Source organism: Lasioglossum baleicum, chromosome 3 (genome assembly GCF_051020765.1).
Source record: "Lasioglossum baleicum chromosome 3, iyLasBale1, whole genome shotgun sequence".
Lineage (NCBI taxonomy): Eukaryota > Metazoa > Arthropoda > Insecta > Hymenoptera > Halictidae > Lasioglossum > Lasioglossum baleicum.
This window is the reverse complement of record NC_134931.1, coordinates 16,934,009-16,951,051: the sequence shown is the minus strand read 5'-3', so window position 1 is coordinate 16,951,051 and position 17,043 is coordinate 16,934,009. Positions and strand designations below refer to the sequence as shown.

Genomic DNA, 17,043 nt, shown 5'->3' with positions numbered 1-17,043 from the left:
CCCGGCACAAACTGATAAGCTTGGAGAACCGCGTGGTTCTCCACCTCTCTTCAAGGAGATTCGATCATGCTTTCCGTCTTCCGTCATCGCAACGGGGAGAAGAAACAATTGCGCGAGATCGCGAGTTAACTCCTCGTGCGCCAAGAGAAAGGAGTTCGCTCTGAGTACTCCTACATTACTATACAGGGTGTCCCAAAATTCCTTCGCTTCTCGGAAACGGGTGGTTGCTGAGGTCATTTGAAGCGACACTTTCTATTGCAAAAATGGCCGCCGCGGCTTTGTTTAGCAATTATCGAGAAAAACTGACCAATTAGGGCGCGACCTTTTTTTTTCTTTAAAGACGTGGGGAAAAATACGTTTACGTACACCCAGAAGGGGTAGGGTGGGACTCGGGGGACATAGGTGGTTAGTGTCCCCAATACCCACTAAAAAAACCACACGTCTAGGACTAAGAGCCCTTTTCTCGATCTCCGATGTCCTTGAGGACAGTCAGTGTCCAGCTTTTTGCATTTTTCCGGATTGCCTCTTTTTCCCGGACTCATTTCACTCCTGTTCTTTGCTAAAAAATCAGACCGCGACCTAGACGCGTGTTGGCAAAGTCGGCCCGACGCATAGTGGGCCAGATCGACGCGCCAGCTGTTCGTAGGCTAAAAGATCAAAGTCCTCATATCGATTTTTAACGAACGTATAATGTTTCTTAAATGTTCAATACATTCGAAAACGAATAATATTAATTAAAGTTCTTAAACACTCTCGTTACAATAAGCGTTCAAAAGTCAAACTTTTTCAGATACCATTTATCACCGAAGAAATTCCTTTTCTTCGTAAATGATGTCCTGGAAAACCTACTGAACATTATGTGCCCAATTCTTTTTTTTATTATAGTCCCAACTCTTTTTTATTATAGTCACTCATAAAACAATATAATAACAAGTAATAGTATTATTTTATAATGCTTTTCCATCCTGATCAAAAATACAATTTCATCATTCCAATAAATTACCGATTACAGTGAACAGTAACAGTCGAGACCTATACGTTACACATTACAAAAAATTATTCACGGCACGTTTACAAAAGATTGAACACATATATATATCGACAAACAAAAATAGTCGAGCGACACGGATTATTTACAAAACGTGGATAATCACTCGCGTGTATGTATAGCGTTTGTGTGTGTAAGCGTTTACCAGAAATTGACTCGTGCTGGTTCAATCTAATTCACAGCGATGGACGACTAGAAGTTGTACAAGATTGATGAATGAAGTGGCGCGTTCTTTATCGCAATGGATTTAAACGCGGCGCGGTGGACTTGCTTTTTGAAAAATCGTTCTTCAATTCTCCTCTGTCTTCACGCATGGCTTTATTTTTCTTAATTCAAAAAATTGATTCAGACATTCCTCCACTGTCGAATATACGTCGTCCTCGGTTTTCTCCAAAATGAATTCGAGAGAGGCGTAGAGAGTTTCCAAATCGTGGCACGGCCAGGCTTCTGTTAAATTGATGATCTTCCGAAGCAGTTCTTCCGTTTGAGGATCACTCAATTTTTCTCGGCTGGACGCCGATAAACTTCCACGCGAGGCGTTTTTCATCCGTTTCGGCAATGGTCCTTCCCCAGAGGCACTGCTCTTCCTTTTCACATTAATTTCTGACGATCAACAGATTATATTACACATACGTAGCATACACATCTAAATTAACATAACGCAGCGCGAATAACATAACTGGCTACTCTTTCCCTTGCGTAAGGATTGCAAGTGTGCGGGCAGAGTTGGGCAAAAATGTCTTTGATTGACGAGTTTTCTACTTCAATCGTTAATCGCGATTAAACTCCTACTTTAGTCGTTAATTGCGGTTAACGATTACATTCTTTTCAATTGTAATCGTCACTCGGATAATTGATTAATGATTAACTGCTGAAATTTCGAAATTAAATACGGAATCAAAACTCTGTGCATACTGAAAACAATGTAAACTGAGTTTTTGTTGAGATATATTTCTGTCAATTCTCTCCATCTCCGCTCTCTATCTCTCTCTCTCCCTCCTTATTACAATTTATGGATAGACCGTGTGGCGATATACTTCAACAATTGATTAAATCAGTCTCTGATTTTTCGAGGATTTCTTTCTTTAATCAACGATTGACGATTAACTTCATCAATCGATTGAATCGATCGTCCATTTTTCAATGATTACCTTTTTTAATCGTACACATTAATCAATTGATCCTGATTAAAAATTTTATTGATTAATGCCCAACTCTGGATGCGGTATGCGCCTTCTCATTTCTCGATAATGGAAAGGTTAATGTTTTCAGTAGTCAAAAGCTCTAGATAAAAGATCAATCTAGGCCGCGATCGCCCTCAAAAGTCCTATTTGTACGTTTACGAGGCGTAAATTGCATTATTTGGCAGCACGTAGCTGTCGCAGCTTTATGAAAATATCTACATGCGCAGCTTATGCTTCCGAATAATGCAAATTACGTCTCGTAAACGTAAAAATAGGACTTTTCAGGGCGATCGCGACCTAGATTGATCTTTTATCTAGCGTTTTGACTACTAAAAAATCCCATGTTTGCATTATCGAGAAAGGCGAAGGCGTATCCCGCACCATTTAAATCCTGGAAACGAGAGTTTACCCCCTTAAATAGGTTTGTGTATTCTTGAAGATGAGAAAGATAAGAAGATTCGAGATGCACTCGAAGCTACTTTGTACTGTAACGTACGAAGACTATATAAGGATATTGATAAAATTCAGAATAAAAAAATAATTTCGTTGGATCTCCACACACGCTAGTACACGTTGGTCCTTACTTTAAATCAACAATAAAATAAAGAATTATCGGAACATATATATTGAAGTTTTTATTGGAATTACTTGATTTTGTAGTTGCTACTTGCGATACGGTGCAAACTTTGTTGCGAACTTTTACTCCCGGTTTAGTCCTCCGTGACGGTATCTCCTCTATTATTGTTGTAAAGTTATCGTTACGTTGTAAACAATTCTGATAGTGAACATTTAGCTAATTATGTACTTACGCGTTGCAAAATTTTCTGAACAACCCGCTTGCAAAGCCGATTTTCGTTTCTTTCCACCTTCTTTGACCTTTTTCTGATGCGTTTCAATTTGCATAATGTCCACTATTTATATGGATAAAGGAATAGGTTTAGCGCACATATCAATAACTAAATTGCGGATTGTATATGTATGTATTTATGATAAAAATGAGTAGGCGAAAAACAGACTGTGAAAACAATCAAAAGAACCGATATCCCCAACTTATTAAAATTATTAAGAGAAATAATACACAGCTTCATTTAAACCCCGTCTCTCGTAATACGTACAAACAATTTTTAGCTGTCAACAATTTTTGCAGTCCGCTAATAATACTAATTCTGACCGTTCTTTCCATTTTTCCAAAAGGAAGCTGCGTGTACATAGAGAATGTATACAAAAATACACGTAAACATAAAATAGTTAATAATATTATTAATAAGCTGTTGGCTTTTCTGCAAATGATCATAAAGTTGAATTATAATTTACATAGAAACGAATTGAACAAAAAATGTTGTCGTCGTATGAAAAACACGTTAGCTTCATTTCCACTGATATAAGTTCACTTGGAACATTTATGAAACATCAAAGACAAAATTATAGTTGTTAAAATTCAGCATCCAGTAAATGTAGCTGTGCTTAACAGTGTCGTATAAGAAAATTTTTGTTCTACACTATATTTTCAATATTGCAGAAAGCCATTAATTTGGAATCATAGATTTCTACACCTACCGTAGTTCCTACAAGATGTAACGACAAAAGAAAGCAAAAAAATTAGGGGTGTGCGAGATTCCGATCGGGACGGGAATTTCTCGTCTTTCAGAATCCCGAAAATTCTCGGGAATCTCGGATATTTTCAGGAATCCCGGATATTTTACGGGAATCTCGCACACCCCTAGAAAAAACAGATGCAAAATTATTCCCGAGTTTTAACAAATTTCCAGTATTTTTTTAAAATAAACAGTCCTAAACTTTGGAATAATTGAGTAAATGTACTCGTATAAAAACCTATTACCAAGTCATTAAAGTTTTTACGATGTACAGTGCTTTCTCGATAAATGTGCAAAAGATCTTGCCTTTAATTGTTTCGAGAACTATCCCCACTACCGCCGGATATAGCCCGTGAGGGTCCCCGAAGCTCGAAATATATTCAAATTCAAATTATACATATTATATTCCCCACGCTTCGACGAAACGACCTGACGGCGATCAAAAATCTGTAACTTTGCTTCTGCTTCATATACTGTATTGAATTTTTACCAAGTTAATCACTACATTATAGCCTTTATGTTTTGTTAATTTTAGTGGTATTGATGAACTGAGTATCGAGATATTCATTTTATTATCAGACATTCATTTCCCAAGACCTGACCCATGTCATATGCGAGTGCCGAAATTATGAGAACAAACGTAATATATTATAAACAAAGCTCTTCGGAGGCAAACATTCCTTTCCTCTTTGTATTACTTTGTTCAGCAATTGTGGTGTCTTCCGTCGGCACGCGGTGTAGTTCGATAGCGATAGTTTATTTATTTCAACGGCCATTTTTTTAAAAAGTAGCACGAAGTAGCAGTCAACTCTCTTTTCGTTTCTAAAAGACAAGAGTTCACTCTTTCGTATGATATCAATCATATCCTGGTTTTATTGTGTGAACTCTTTAGAAGTGAAATCAAAAGTATCTGTAGAAGTGTAGAGGCTTGCGCTGAGCGACGTTTTATGACAGGGACATCGCTATTGTGCACTGGGGCCGGTACGTGACTTTCTGTAGTTTGGTTACGACGCACAGTGGGACCTTTCGTCCAAATCGGAGACAAAATCAAAGAACTTTCGATAGAAATTAGGTAGACCGATGAAATTTTTTAAAAATTAAAGCTGAAACTTAGCAGAATATGGGAAAAATAGGGAGATCATGGTATGAACGTTTTATAATCTTGAGAAAATTTGTTAAACTTCCACAATTTCAAGAAAATTACGGTTTTTTCAATACCACGTAAGGAAAAAATTTTTTTTGAACATGCTATACATCATTTCCCGTAGATTTTTTCACGCTGATTTCAAATCTGGTCTCAAAATGTGTCTACGACCTCAGGATTTTGCAAGATAAAAGTCTGCTCTATCGCGTGGTATAGTTCGATTTTCCGCTGGACCCTAATTTTTTGAGATAAAGTGAAAAATATCCTCAAAAATTGGTGCAAAAGTGGTGTCTCCGTCTTTAATTATTGTTTAAACAATCATAATGTATTAATATGGGATATCATTGTATTTGGGAAAGTCTACAGAATCTTTTGCTGTAAAGAACAATTCAATATCTTTTATAATAACATCACAATATTTGTTTAAAGTTGAGAAATATGTTTTTTTTCAAAGCCATGTTTTTCAAAAACTGTGCGTATAGGAGAAAAATTAAGGACAGATTCGGAATCAGCACAAAGAACTCTATAAGAAGGACCCAACAGTCATAATCATAAAAAAATCATCATAAAAAATCATTAAAAAAGTTGAAATTTGTTGGACAGTGTTATCCCGTAATACGTATAAGATCATTAATAAACTGAAGCAAGGATTTAAAACCGGTATGATTTTGGGAAATCATTTGTGTAAAATTAGAAAAAGTAAGAGCAGGAGCACGTTCGGTTGCAGGTAGCTATGGTTCTAAAGTTTAGTACCTTAACGGTATATTTAGAAGATTCAAAATATGCGGCTACAACAGCTGTGTTTCTTTTGGCTGGCTAAAAATCGTTTGGAGGTATGTACATCTGGAAGCACTTTAGATTATTGTTTTATGACGGTCACGGTAGATACGGCGTCGGTGGATAGTTCACCTGAATTCGGACTCGCGCCTGTTCCTACTCACGGAGGGTTTTACGACGGGACATATTTATATTGTGTATATTTCACTAATATAAGTGATTGTGCTTCTTGACGGTTCTGGGGTAAGTGGCATGCAGTCCCTTTTTTATTTGAGGCATCTTGAGCATTGGAAAAACCGAAAAAATACAGGTATTTTTCTTGGTTTCGGTAGAATATCGGTTATGCCGAAACTGGTATTTTAACGATTTCGGTTTTCATCCATTTCGGTTTCGGTACAGCCTCTTGGCAGAACACCGGTATGAAAAATTTACCGGTTTTAAGTCCCTCGTTTCATGGCACTGCCGTCCGTACTAGGGCTGTTACTTTTCCGAAGCTTCGACTCCTCGAAGATTCGAAGGATTCGAAGGAACGAAGGGAACTTCGAAGTTGTCGAACTTTTGAAGGCTACGCCCCACTATGGGCCAAACCAACGAAATCTGTGTCAAAATCAAAGAACTTTCGATAGAAATGAGATGAAGCGATGAAATTTGTTTTAAATTAAAGCTGAAACTTGGCAGAATATGGGATAATTATGGAGATTGTGGTACGAACGTTTTTTAACCTTGAAAGAATTCGTTAAACTTGCACAATTTCAAGAAAATTGTGGTTTTTCCAATACCACGCGCGGAAAAAATTTTTTTTAACATGCGACACATCATTTCCCGTAAATTTTTTCACGCTGATTTTAAGTAAACGTTCAAATACTTCATTATGATTATTTTTAATGTGTTTTATATATGAGAATACAATATTCCTTCAAACTAGTGGGTTACCAAATCATTTCAGCGAAAAAATGATTTCATAAGTTGTCTTCACAAAAATCGATTTCTTGCAAAATTCTGAGGTCGTAGACAGTTTTTGAAACCAGATTTGAAATCAGCGTGAAAAAATCTACGGGAAATGATGTGTCGCCCATTAAAAAAAAATTTTTCCGCGCGTGGTATTGGAAAAACCACGATTTTCTTGAAATTGTGCAAGTTTAACGAATTCTTTCAAGGTTAAAAAATGTTCGTACCACAATCTCCATAATTATCCCATATTCTGCAGAGTTTCAGATTTCATTAAAAAAAAATTTCATCGCTCTATCTCATTTCTATCGAAAGTTCTTTGATTTTGACACAGATTTCGTCGGTTTAGCCCATAGTGCGCCTCCTCGACCCGGCCGCCCGTCTCGCTTCCCATGGCGGTCCTAGCGATGCAAAATTGCGAACAGCGACGTCCAAACTTTCGCATCGCCGACGCTTGCGTTGTAACGCATTCTTGAAAATGAGCGTCTTCATTCGCGCAGATTCAACTTTTTTCGCCTCTTATCCGTTAACTGGAAACGAATCGAACAAATCGAAGCTTCGAAACTTCGATTCTCATCACTACACTGCGGATCTTTATGCAAAATAAAAAATGTCTAGGTTAATTGCAAGACACAAGAGCCACATAAAAATTGTATTCTTCTTTTAATTATATTATTAAGCTGAAACTAATACGTTGATGTCTTTAAATATTTTTAAAATGTCAACTACTTCAACCCGGTGTTAGTTAGGTGGGGTCTCACAGACCCCAGAGATTTTAGATTGATTGTAACATTGTAAAGATGCTTCATTACTTAAGTATTTTTGAACAATAAAAATTTAATTTCGTGGATCTGCGTTTTCACCCTGATAAATTGCAAGCCTCTGAAGCAATACCTAATCTTATAAATATGAAAACGGTATTTATTTCTATAATACAATATATTATTTCGAGGGGTCTGTGAGACCCCACCTTACCACTTACGATACATTTTCCCATCTTACCAACGCCGGGTTAAATTACAAATATGTACCCATTTTTGTCAAAAATGCATAAAATCCGCAGTCTACTCATCACCTTCGAAGTTTCTGAAATCGAAGCTTCGAAACTTCGACCTTCGAAGGAAAGTAACAGTCCTAGTCCGTGCCTGGGTACCTTCGATACAGTCCCTTGTCATAAAACACTTCAAAATGGTCTCTTAGGCTCAGCGCGGTTGGGTGCTTGAAGCTACAGCGTGTCTGGTTTCCAGATGGCTGGAAAACTTTGGTAGCCACATGTGCGGCCTTGGCGAATCCTTGGGCCTTGGGCCCACTTCAAGCGCCTATTGTTTTAAGTTCCATTCACCCCAAATCGCCGAAAAAGTAGGGATGAAACCCTGTAGAGGTTTTACAAAACATCAGGACGTTTGGTACAATTATAAAAAAGTTATACTGCTTTAAAGTGCGTTCAAATACTTTCGTGGTTCATTGTATGTATACATATACTTACAGTAAGGAGCATAACTGATTCCACACACTTTAAATCAGAATAACTTTTATATGAATGGACCAAACGACTTCAATTTCCCTGTAAGGCTAGAAGAATTAGTTTAGTAAATGACATCTAATAAATAAGTTTTGAAAAAATGCATTTGGTCGGAATTGTGAAAAACAATACTAAAAATTGATTTTTACAACTTTTTTAGCTGGCCTAATAACGAAAATCTAAAAAATCTGTTTTGTCAACTGGTATAAATTATATACGCTCTGAAAATTTCATTGAAATTGGTTAATTGGTTTACGAATTATGATATAAACGATCAAAAGTGGTAAAAAGGCCGACAATCTTGAAAAATTGCAATTTTTACCACTTTCGATCGTTAATAATTCGCAAACCAATTAACTAATTCAATGAAATTTTCAGAGCGTATATAATTTATACCAGTTGACCAGACACATTTTTTGAATTTCCGTTATTGGCCCCACTAAAAAAGTTGTAAAAATCAATTTTTACTAGTATTTTTCACAATTCCGACCAAATGCATTTTTTCAAAACTTATTTATTAGACGTCATATACTAAACTAATTCTTCTAGCCTTACAGAGAAATTGAAGTCGTTTGGTCCATTCATATAAAAGTTATTCTGATTTAAAGTGTGTGGAATCAGTTATGCTCCTTACTGTAGTACGTATAGGTATACATATAGGATATTCATAGGACACGCAGTGTTCCGAGATAACTAATGTGATCTAAGCACAGCAGAGACAAAACGCGTCACGTGATCGAATCGCAGCGGGAGCGTGGAAAATGACGTTATAGAAGGGGAAGGTAGAGCGAGGACACGAGTCTGAATCTAGCGACTCTGCCTCGACGACCGAGGCATTCGAGCTTTGTTGTCCTTTTCTTCTTTCCGCAGTGGATCAAAAAATAGTACATATTTCGTTCCCGATAAATGTCCGTTACCGGACCCGTGTTCTGGACATTTATCGAGAAAGCACTGTATCGTTATAATACCTTGCGACGATTGATTTGACTCAATGTCGGACGCTGAGTGGGTGAATAATTGCTTGAAAAATAATTCACGCTCCTGCTCTCCCGGCGGCGTGATTTCGAATGTTTCGCCTTGATGTTTATCGAATAAACATGCAACCTACAAATGAAGAATAAAGTGTGTTGTATTACATACATACATACAGGGTGTCCCAAAAATGTCGGAGGACCTTAATCCTTTGCACTCGGAGCTATTCTAAGCCGAAAACCGAATTTTTCTTCCGGCCTGAAACATTTCCATTTTATACGATTTTCTTAATGTTATCGATATAAAACTGATATAATACCTCGTACAATACTTTCATTAGTTTATTAAAATATGAAATACGTTTAGTAATTTATTAAATACAAATTTAGAAATGCAACAAATATTTTGAATAATGGTATAAGAATTATTAGTGGCGTCTCTTAGTCACCACTCGAGTGCAAAGGGTTAATGTTAATAGAATGTGAGTTTTATGCAATTTTAGGCATTGCACTCCAAATTCACCATTTTGCAAATCACATTCAACCTTTTGCAAATGAATTTCACCCATTAAGAATATTTACAATTAATTACACTTGAAAATAAATGAATCTTAACAAATTTTCGAATGTTTTCACTTGTGGAAAAGTTCCATTTTCACTCACGTCAATGGGCAGGTCTTCAACTGAACAGTTTGCCGTGGTCAAAACTAACATGTACACTGACTGATCTAAACCATGCATCAGCGATGTGAACACGACTCGCGCTGCTTCGTCAACTAAATCCCACCAAGCCAAGATATCCGGAATGTAAAGTAAGGACGGTAAACTTCGTCGAGCCATCTTCATTTTCTACATGACAAATTGATACAATAAAATGTTATGTAACATAATTTTGTGGTTGGTATACAAAGATGTTTGACAAGGTATATTAGAACAACGGCCGTTTTTAGTACGGCAGCATGTACTATGAAAATAGCTACACGCACAGTTGTATGCTTCCGAATAATGCAAATTACGCCTCGTAAACGAAAAAATAGGACTTTTGAGGGAGATAGCGCCCTAGATCGATCTTTTATATAGCATTTTTGACTATTGAAAACCCCATCTTTAGATTATCGAGAAAGGCGAAGGCGTATCCCGCACCCTTGCAATCTTGGAAAAAGGAGTCTACCCCTTAACCGCTCACGATCAAATGAATTACGAAATAGTTAATAAAACAGCGAAAAGCATTACGATTAGACGGCGGAGCTTTTGGCTTGTACAGGAATTGGAACAGTCGACTGTGTTTAATTACTTGGATGATAGCTTCTTCTGCCGCTTTGCCCGTTTCTTCGAATAAGGTCGTAACATCTAACACATGACAGGGAAGGTGCTCCAGCGTATGCAGCAATGCCGGTCCCAGATGACGAGTGTGGGAATCATCGTTGCCACATAGTAAAATCCTCGGGCAGTTAGACGATCTGGACGGAGCTTTCCCAGTGCTGTAACACAATCTCCCAACTGGTTTTCATCTTTTTATAACCATCAATCCAACAAAGTCGAGAGTGATACAAATATACAGGGAACGTCAGCGCGTAGCGTGTGTACGATTTATCTAATTGTAAGAGTTTCAACTGGATTGTGGCCTAATACTCACATGACGTCGCAGATTAACATTCCTGTTGGACAAAGGATATCGAGCTGTGACAAAATGCGTGACAAATTGTCTTGGAGCAGAGGCTGCATCTTGTACGACAAAGATTTCACAGGCGCGATCGAAATGCGATGAGACGCTGGCACAATGTTTTGCTGGGCTTTCAGGAAATCTTGCTTCTCGACCTATTACGAGAACACGTGCAGTGAAAGCTACGTACAGGCAAGGCCACCCTAATCACAGGTCTAAACGTGCTATAGTATTTTTGTTTTATATTTTTATTTATTTATTGGTAATATATTGGCTTTTCTCTAGTTCTGAATCTTTTATAAAACTTCACCGGTCACCGCGCTCCCGCTTCCCCTCCCGTTCTAGTGAAGAGAACATTCGGATAAACAAGTTTGTCGCTATACATATAATTTTAATTGTAAATACCTATGTAATTTGTTGACCTCCCATTAAAATCAACGTTCAAAGAGTAATACAAAGTAGGAATTTATTATCAAACTTTAATACTATTCTGATAAATTAAGAGTTGCACTTGCAATCGCTTTAATAGAAAAGCGATTAAGTTAAAGCTAACTAATTTCTGTTTGTATTACATATAATTACTTTAAGATGCCGTTCGTTGATTTGATATTTCGCTTTCGATGTGTATATTTCTGGGTAATTCCTCCGAACACAGCACATAACAGCTTCAGCGCACAGCGCTTGTATGTCGCTGCCGCAAAATCCAATCGTCTTCGATGCCACATAAGCTAAAAACTTCTGGGGCGGCTTATGCTTCCAACTTTTAACGTGCACCTAATAATATGCGTAATATCAACTTTCCAGTTTCAAGAAATTGCTGTGAGAAAATATAGTTGAACAATTGATTAATCATTTTTTGCACGTAGCGTGTAGATGTCGAAAAATTAAATAATTAGATTTGAACGAGCAGATGCGAGAAATCTCCAAGTTTCGATCCTGGAGGATCAATGGTTCGAAAGTTATAAGTATTTAAAATTGAGTGATTTCCAGTGTTTCTGACAGGTCGCGCGTCACCTTGCCGAGCAAAGCCACTAGGTGGTACCACATATGGTGGCGAAATTTCAATAAAAATAAGTAAAAATAAAGAATTCATTCGGCGCAGTCGTCAAGGCACAAAGAAATAGTAGAACCACACGATCTAAAAGACAGCACCGACCCGAGGGTTTCTTTTACATCAAGGCGGTTTACTGTAATTGTTTATAACTAGTGGTACCGAAAGTATTTCCTTTCTCGCTTTGTAGCATGGCAACGGAAAGTACAATTCTCTGTCAAACCGACCGGGTCTCCGCAACGCTGGATCAATAGCATCGATTCTATTCGTTGCTCCAATTACTATGATCTCGGAATTGTTTTCCAAGCCGTCCATCAAGGCCAGGAGAGTGGACACGATGCTGGCGTGCACGAAGTCTTGTCGGCTAGATCTTACGGGTGCCAGCCCGTCGACTTCATCGAAAAAAATGATGCAAGGTCTGGATTGTTGGGCCTGGATGATTTTTTTTCACAAGAAGATGCTACGTTAATCATTCAGCCCATACGAATTGGAAAGCGCTCGAAGTTACTGTACGCAATTCGTGAACGACGTTACTATAATAATAAACTGGTCGGATAACAAGCTTGAAACGTCATGATACGGCGCTGCAAACGTCATCGCATCATTGCAGAAAAAAAATGTAACATGAATTGACTGGTGTGGTAGTTCTACCGTTCATTATATACCGTAATGAATTAAGTGTATACCGGTTATCAAATTTGTTCGAACTGAAGATTATTTAAATTGAAACCTTTTGAGGGCGATTGCGGCATAGATTGATCTTTTATCTAGCGCTTTTGACAACTGAAAACCCGCATTTTTAGTCCAGTCAACGAAAAGTTGTAGAGGGAAATGGAAGGAACACAATTTTTAACTTTGGGACTTTGTTTGGACTAGTTAGGAGGTAAACATACTAAAAGTCCCTTCTCCTAGGAGGTGCGCGGGGTGCAGGGGGGGCACGTAGGAGGACCCCTTTTTCGGTTTTCCGCTTATATCTCGAAAACTATGCGTCCTAGCGATAAGACCATTCTATATCAAATTAAAGCTGACAAAATGTGCCATAAGATTGACTTGATTCAGTTTTTCACTATCTCGCATAGTTTCCGAGATATCCGCGCTCACAGTTTACTAATTGTGCTGAAGAGTTCTTTTTCACAATTAGTGAACTTTGAGCGCGGATATCTCGGAAACTATGCGAGATAGCGAGAAACTGAATAGAATCAATCTTTTGGCACATTTTGTCAGCTTTAATTTTGTATAGAATGGTCTTATCGCTAGAACACATAGTTTCCGAGATATAAGCGGAATACCGAAAAAGGGGTCCTTCTACGTGCCCCCCCGCACCCAACTCACCTCCTAGGTGTAGGGACTTTTAGTATATTTACCTCCTAACTAGTCCAATCAAAGGCTCAAAGTTAACAATTGTGTTCCTTCCATTTCCCTCTACACCCCCCTTATGAGCATTCATTGACTGGACTATTTTGCGTTATCGAGAAATGAGAATGCGCATCCCGCACCCTTGCAATCTTGGAAAAGAGTCTACCTCGTTAAGTTAATTTTGTCTTTTAGATTACCTTGCGCAGGAAAGATTAATGAGATATATTCACCAATGAAAATATTTTCTGAAGTTTCTTTTCGCTTTCGCCAACCCATTTGCTGAGGCAATCGGATCCCTTGCGGGATATGAATGACACTTTGCGTTCAGAATTGCTGCATTCTACAGCCAACGCGCTAGCCACGAGAGTCTTTCCTGTACCTGCGAGACAGCGATCGTCAATCGGGAATGACGTTTCGTACAATATTATACTTCATTACGAACCGTAGAACGTTTTAGTTTACCAGGAGGCCCATAAAAGAGTAAGCCCCTCGGTGGTTTCAGGTTGAATTTCGCATATACATCGCCGTACATAAGCGGAAATAGAACCGTCTCCTTAACTACCCTGATGTGTTTCTCAAGTCCTCCGACGCAAGAGAAATCCTTCGCCGAGGACATGTTTCGTGGTAGATAAATGTTTCAACTTTTCTTTCAATGGAATCATCTATGTGTATGTAGGTCGTTCACCTCAACGTGTAGGTACTTGTTATTTTTCGAAATTTCGAAACCACCACGATCCACTTCAGACACTGGCTGCAACGATGTACACGTACATCGTGAGAGTTCTGTGAATTTCACTGGAATTTTTCACACGATGTCGAGTGATTCAAATCGATTCACAATATAATTTCATGATTTTTGACGTTCCGGCCATTCGAAATACACGTAACAGATGAGTCGCTAAACTTCCATTTAATGCAACGTTCACACTAGGGTGGATCTTATTTTTGGGACACCCCCTAAGATGCTATCATATCCCGTAGTTTTTGTCACGCTGATTTCAAATCTGATCTTAAAATTTGTCTACGACCTCAGGATTTCGCAAGAAATCGATTTCTTGCGCGGCGGTAGCGTATTCAGAGATGTCAGGCAGCCGCTGTACATGGCGCGCTTTCTGCGAAGCACTAACTTCAAACACAGCTGCCATAGGTAAAAAATTGTCGCAGCGAGTTCATGGGGTAGTCAATCGAGTCGGCAGAATCTCTGCTTCAATCTGACGTTCGGACCATTGTATTATGATCATTTCTCGCCGAGATACTGCGAGTTAAAGGAAAAATGGAAATTGTGCATTTTTTAAGCATATTTTCAGAAACACCTGGTATATCGAAATGTTAATGAAATTGAAAAAACGAAAGGAGTGCCTTGAACAGAAAGAAACGCTCTTTCTATTGCTATTTTGCACAAGATTCTACGAGAATTTTTTCGCTTTCTGGAGCCAGTTAAAGTTAAAAAGCCCATATTTACTTCAATGTTGAATAACTCGAATAAAAAAAATCGCACAATATTCAACAACCACACAATTTACACAGGAAAGATAGCCCTTCCAAATGATATTAATGAGATTTATCAAAAAAATTTGTTGCTCCCCGTGTGACGTTCCAAAGTTGCACAAAATTTTTGTTAACCGTCAATGTTGTCTTCATCTCGCTATAACATTGTAAAAAAGCAACATAGCAACAATTTGAAACAGAACATCTGGAACTAGAGGTTTCAGGCTTTCAAACCATTGTTTAACGATATCGATACGGCAATTTTTGACGGAGTTATGATCACGTAAAATGGGACCAATTTTTCGGGTTCGCACAAGTGATCCCTTAATTCTTTTAAGGAGTGTAGTATTTTCTATATAGCATTGAATTTGTCCTCCCATGCTCTCTAAGTGTATACAGAAAGGTTACTGTAAAAAGATAAATTCTTAGCTAACTTTAATCTAACATTTCAGGGAACTTATTAACCCTTAGCACTCGAATGGTGATTCTGAGAGAGCCGCCACTAAAAACTGCTGTACCATTATTCAATATATTGTTCACATTATTAAATATGTCGGTGGCTAATCAATTACTAAACATTTAGGTATTGTGTATAAGCTACTATACCAATTTCATATCCATAAAATTTCAAAAGTCATAGGGAATGGATATATTCTAGGTCGGAAGAAATGTCTAATTTTCAAGTTAAAATTGCTCAGAGTGCAATGATTTAATGACCGAAATTGATAATATTAAGATAAGAATGAAAAATTGATACATAACAATAATATAGTAAAGTCGCGATCCAGCCCCCATCTCCCATCGCCTGTTCCGAGCAGGGACAGAGATCGTGTTGGGAAATTATTTTTTTATGACTGCGTCGACCGTGCCGAGAGTACAAAGGATGCCGAACGTAAAAAAGTACAGCATGTAAATATCCCCTCGCGGGGATGCCCCCCCCCCAGTGGAAGGGGTAGGCGAAGGGACAGTGATCGTGGAGATCCTCAGAGAGCTAGATCGCGACTTTACGGTAACGGGCTTGATAAAATGTAAGACAAAACCATTACATTATGAAACTTCAATTTATTATGCTACAATGAATGACAATAAAATGTATTACCTATATGGTAAAATAAATAAGGCAGTGTATGCTCTTTTGCTTTGTTTTCTGAATCTTTTACACATCCGCTCCTTATACTTAAAAATTACTACCTCCCAAAGAAAACATCAAACTACCACATACGTGTGCTTGATTGAACTGTTTAATGTATTCTTTGTTGACAGCAGTATTAAAATCTTTATTTTTTTTTAGCAAAGTAATTATAGTAGTTAGTTTAAACGGCAGTGGTTACGAAAACCTTTCAATAATACAATTTTACATATAATTACACTATATAATTGCAATATTCCTGGTAATACAGAGATGATAGCACTTCCGAAAATAGCACCAGAAATTATTCTTGGAGTAATTACATGATTTCAATCTTCATTGTAAAGTGGAATGTAAAAAATATCGACGGAACCAGAAAAGTCACAGTAAGTCAATTAATGCATATGTTAATTGCTTATGCGATATTCCTGTATCGTTTACTATTTATTCAGATTAGTATTTGAATTTTTATTACTGATACCTGTTACATGATTTCTTTGGCAAATATCAGTGATATCCATATCAAAATAATTCAATTAAATGAAAGTAATTTTTACTCTAGGAATACTGTATTTTTTCAAATTGAATAAAAATTTATAAAATATTTGCAAATATTAGTCATAACATGAGTACACAAGTTCAATACAATTCTTTGTATCGCTGAAATTTATATTATAGTGTTTTAGGAACTAGAAGCAATAATACAGCCAGTTATCAAATATTAAATTTTCTTGCCTAATACCCTTTACATTGTAAGGTAGCTAGAAGTTGTATTGGCATTATCATAAAACTCAATACTTTTATATATGTGGCACTAACTTGCGCAAACTACACTATCAAAACAAATCTTTCTGAGTAAGTAAAAACGTAATATCCGCTTGACAATTTCTTCGAATTTCATTAACAAAACTTGAATATTTGATTGTATTAATGTTTGAAACGTAAATGTAAATTAAGTTTTCGCACGTTCCGCTTTAATTTATATTAAATTTATTTCGTTTACAGATAATTTCATCAAAGTTAGCAACTTGTACATGTTTTTCTTATACGAGAGATTGATAGGCATCCATTTTAAAGAGGAAGAGAAAGAAAATTCTGTACATTATAATGTTAAATTAACATAGACAAACGAACTATTTTTTTAAATTTATATTGCCAATTCTTTAG

At 37.3% G+C, this 17,043-nt stretch overlaps 1 protein-coding gene across 1 annotated transcript; it reads right to left on the bottom strand.

Annotated features, from left to right (window-relative positions):
• Positions 1-2: 2 nt before the first annotated feature.
• On the bottom strand, positions 3-15,655 carry LOC143207338 (ATPase family AAA domain-containing protein 2-like). The gene is made up of 11 exons (XM_076420709.1): positions 13,722-15,655; positions 13,490-13,638; positions 12,066-12,335; positions 11,435-11,626; positions 10,826-11,007; positions 10,484-10,670; positions 9,853-10,038; positions 9,187-9,322; positions 3,042-3,143; positions 2,881-2,967; positions 3-1,651 (listed from the first exon to the last, which is right to left on the bottom strand). The coding sequence occupies exons 1-11, from the start codon at positions 13,873-13,875 to the stop codon at positions 1,338-1,340; spliced, it is 1,959 nt and encodes a 652-aa protein (XP_076276824.1). The 5' UTR covers positions 13,876-15,655; the 3' UTR covers positions 3-1,337.
• Positions 15,656-17,043: the final 1,388 nt, after the last annotated feature.

What these genes read in the sequence shown, in the direction of transcription:
- LOC143207338 (XM_076420709.1), bottom strand. Translation starts at nt 13,875, where the DNA reads ATGTCCTCGGCGAAGGATTTCTCTTGCGTCGGAGGACTTGAGAAACAC. An exon ending in ACTCTTTTATGGGCCTCCTG is followed by an intron (nt 13,639 to 13,721) that starts GTAAACTAAAAC and finishes GCTGTCTCGCAG; the next exon opens with GTACAGGAAAGACTCTCGTG. An exon ending in TTCAGAAAATATTTTCATTG is followed by an intron (nt 12,336 to 13,489) that starts GTGAATATATCT and finishes AAAATCATCCAG; the next exon opens with GCCCAACAATCCAGACCTTG.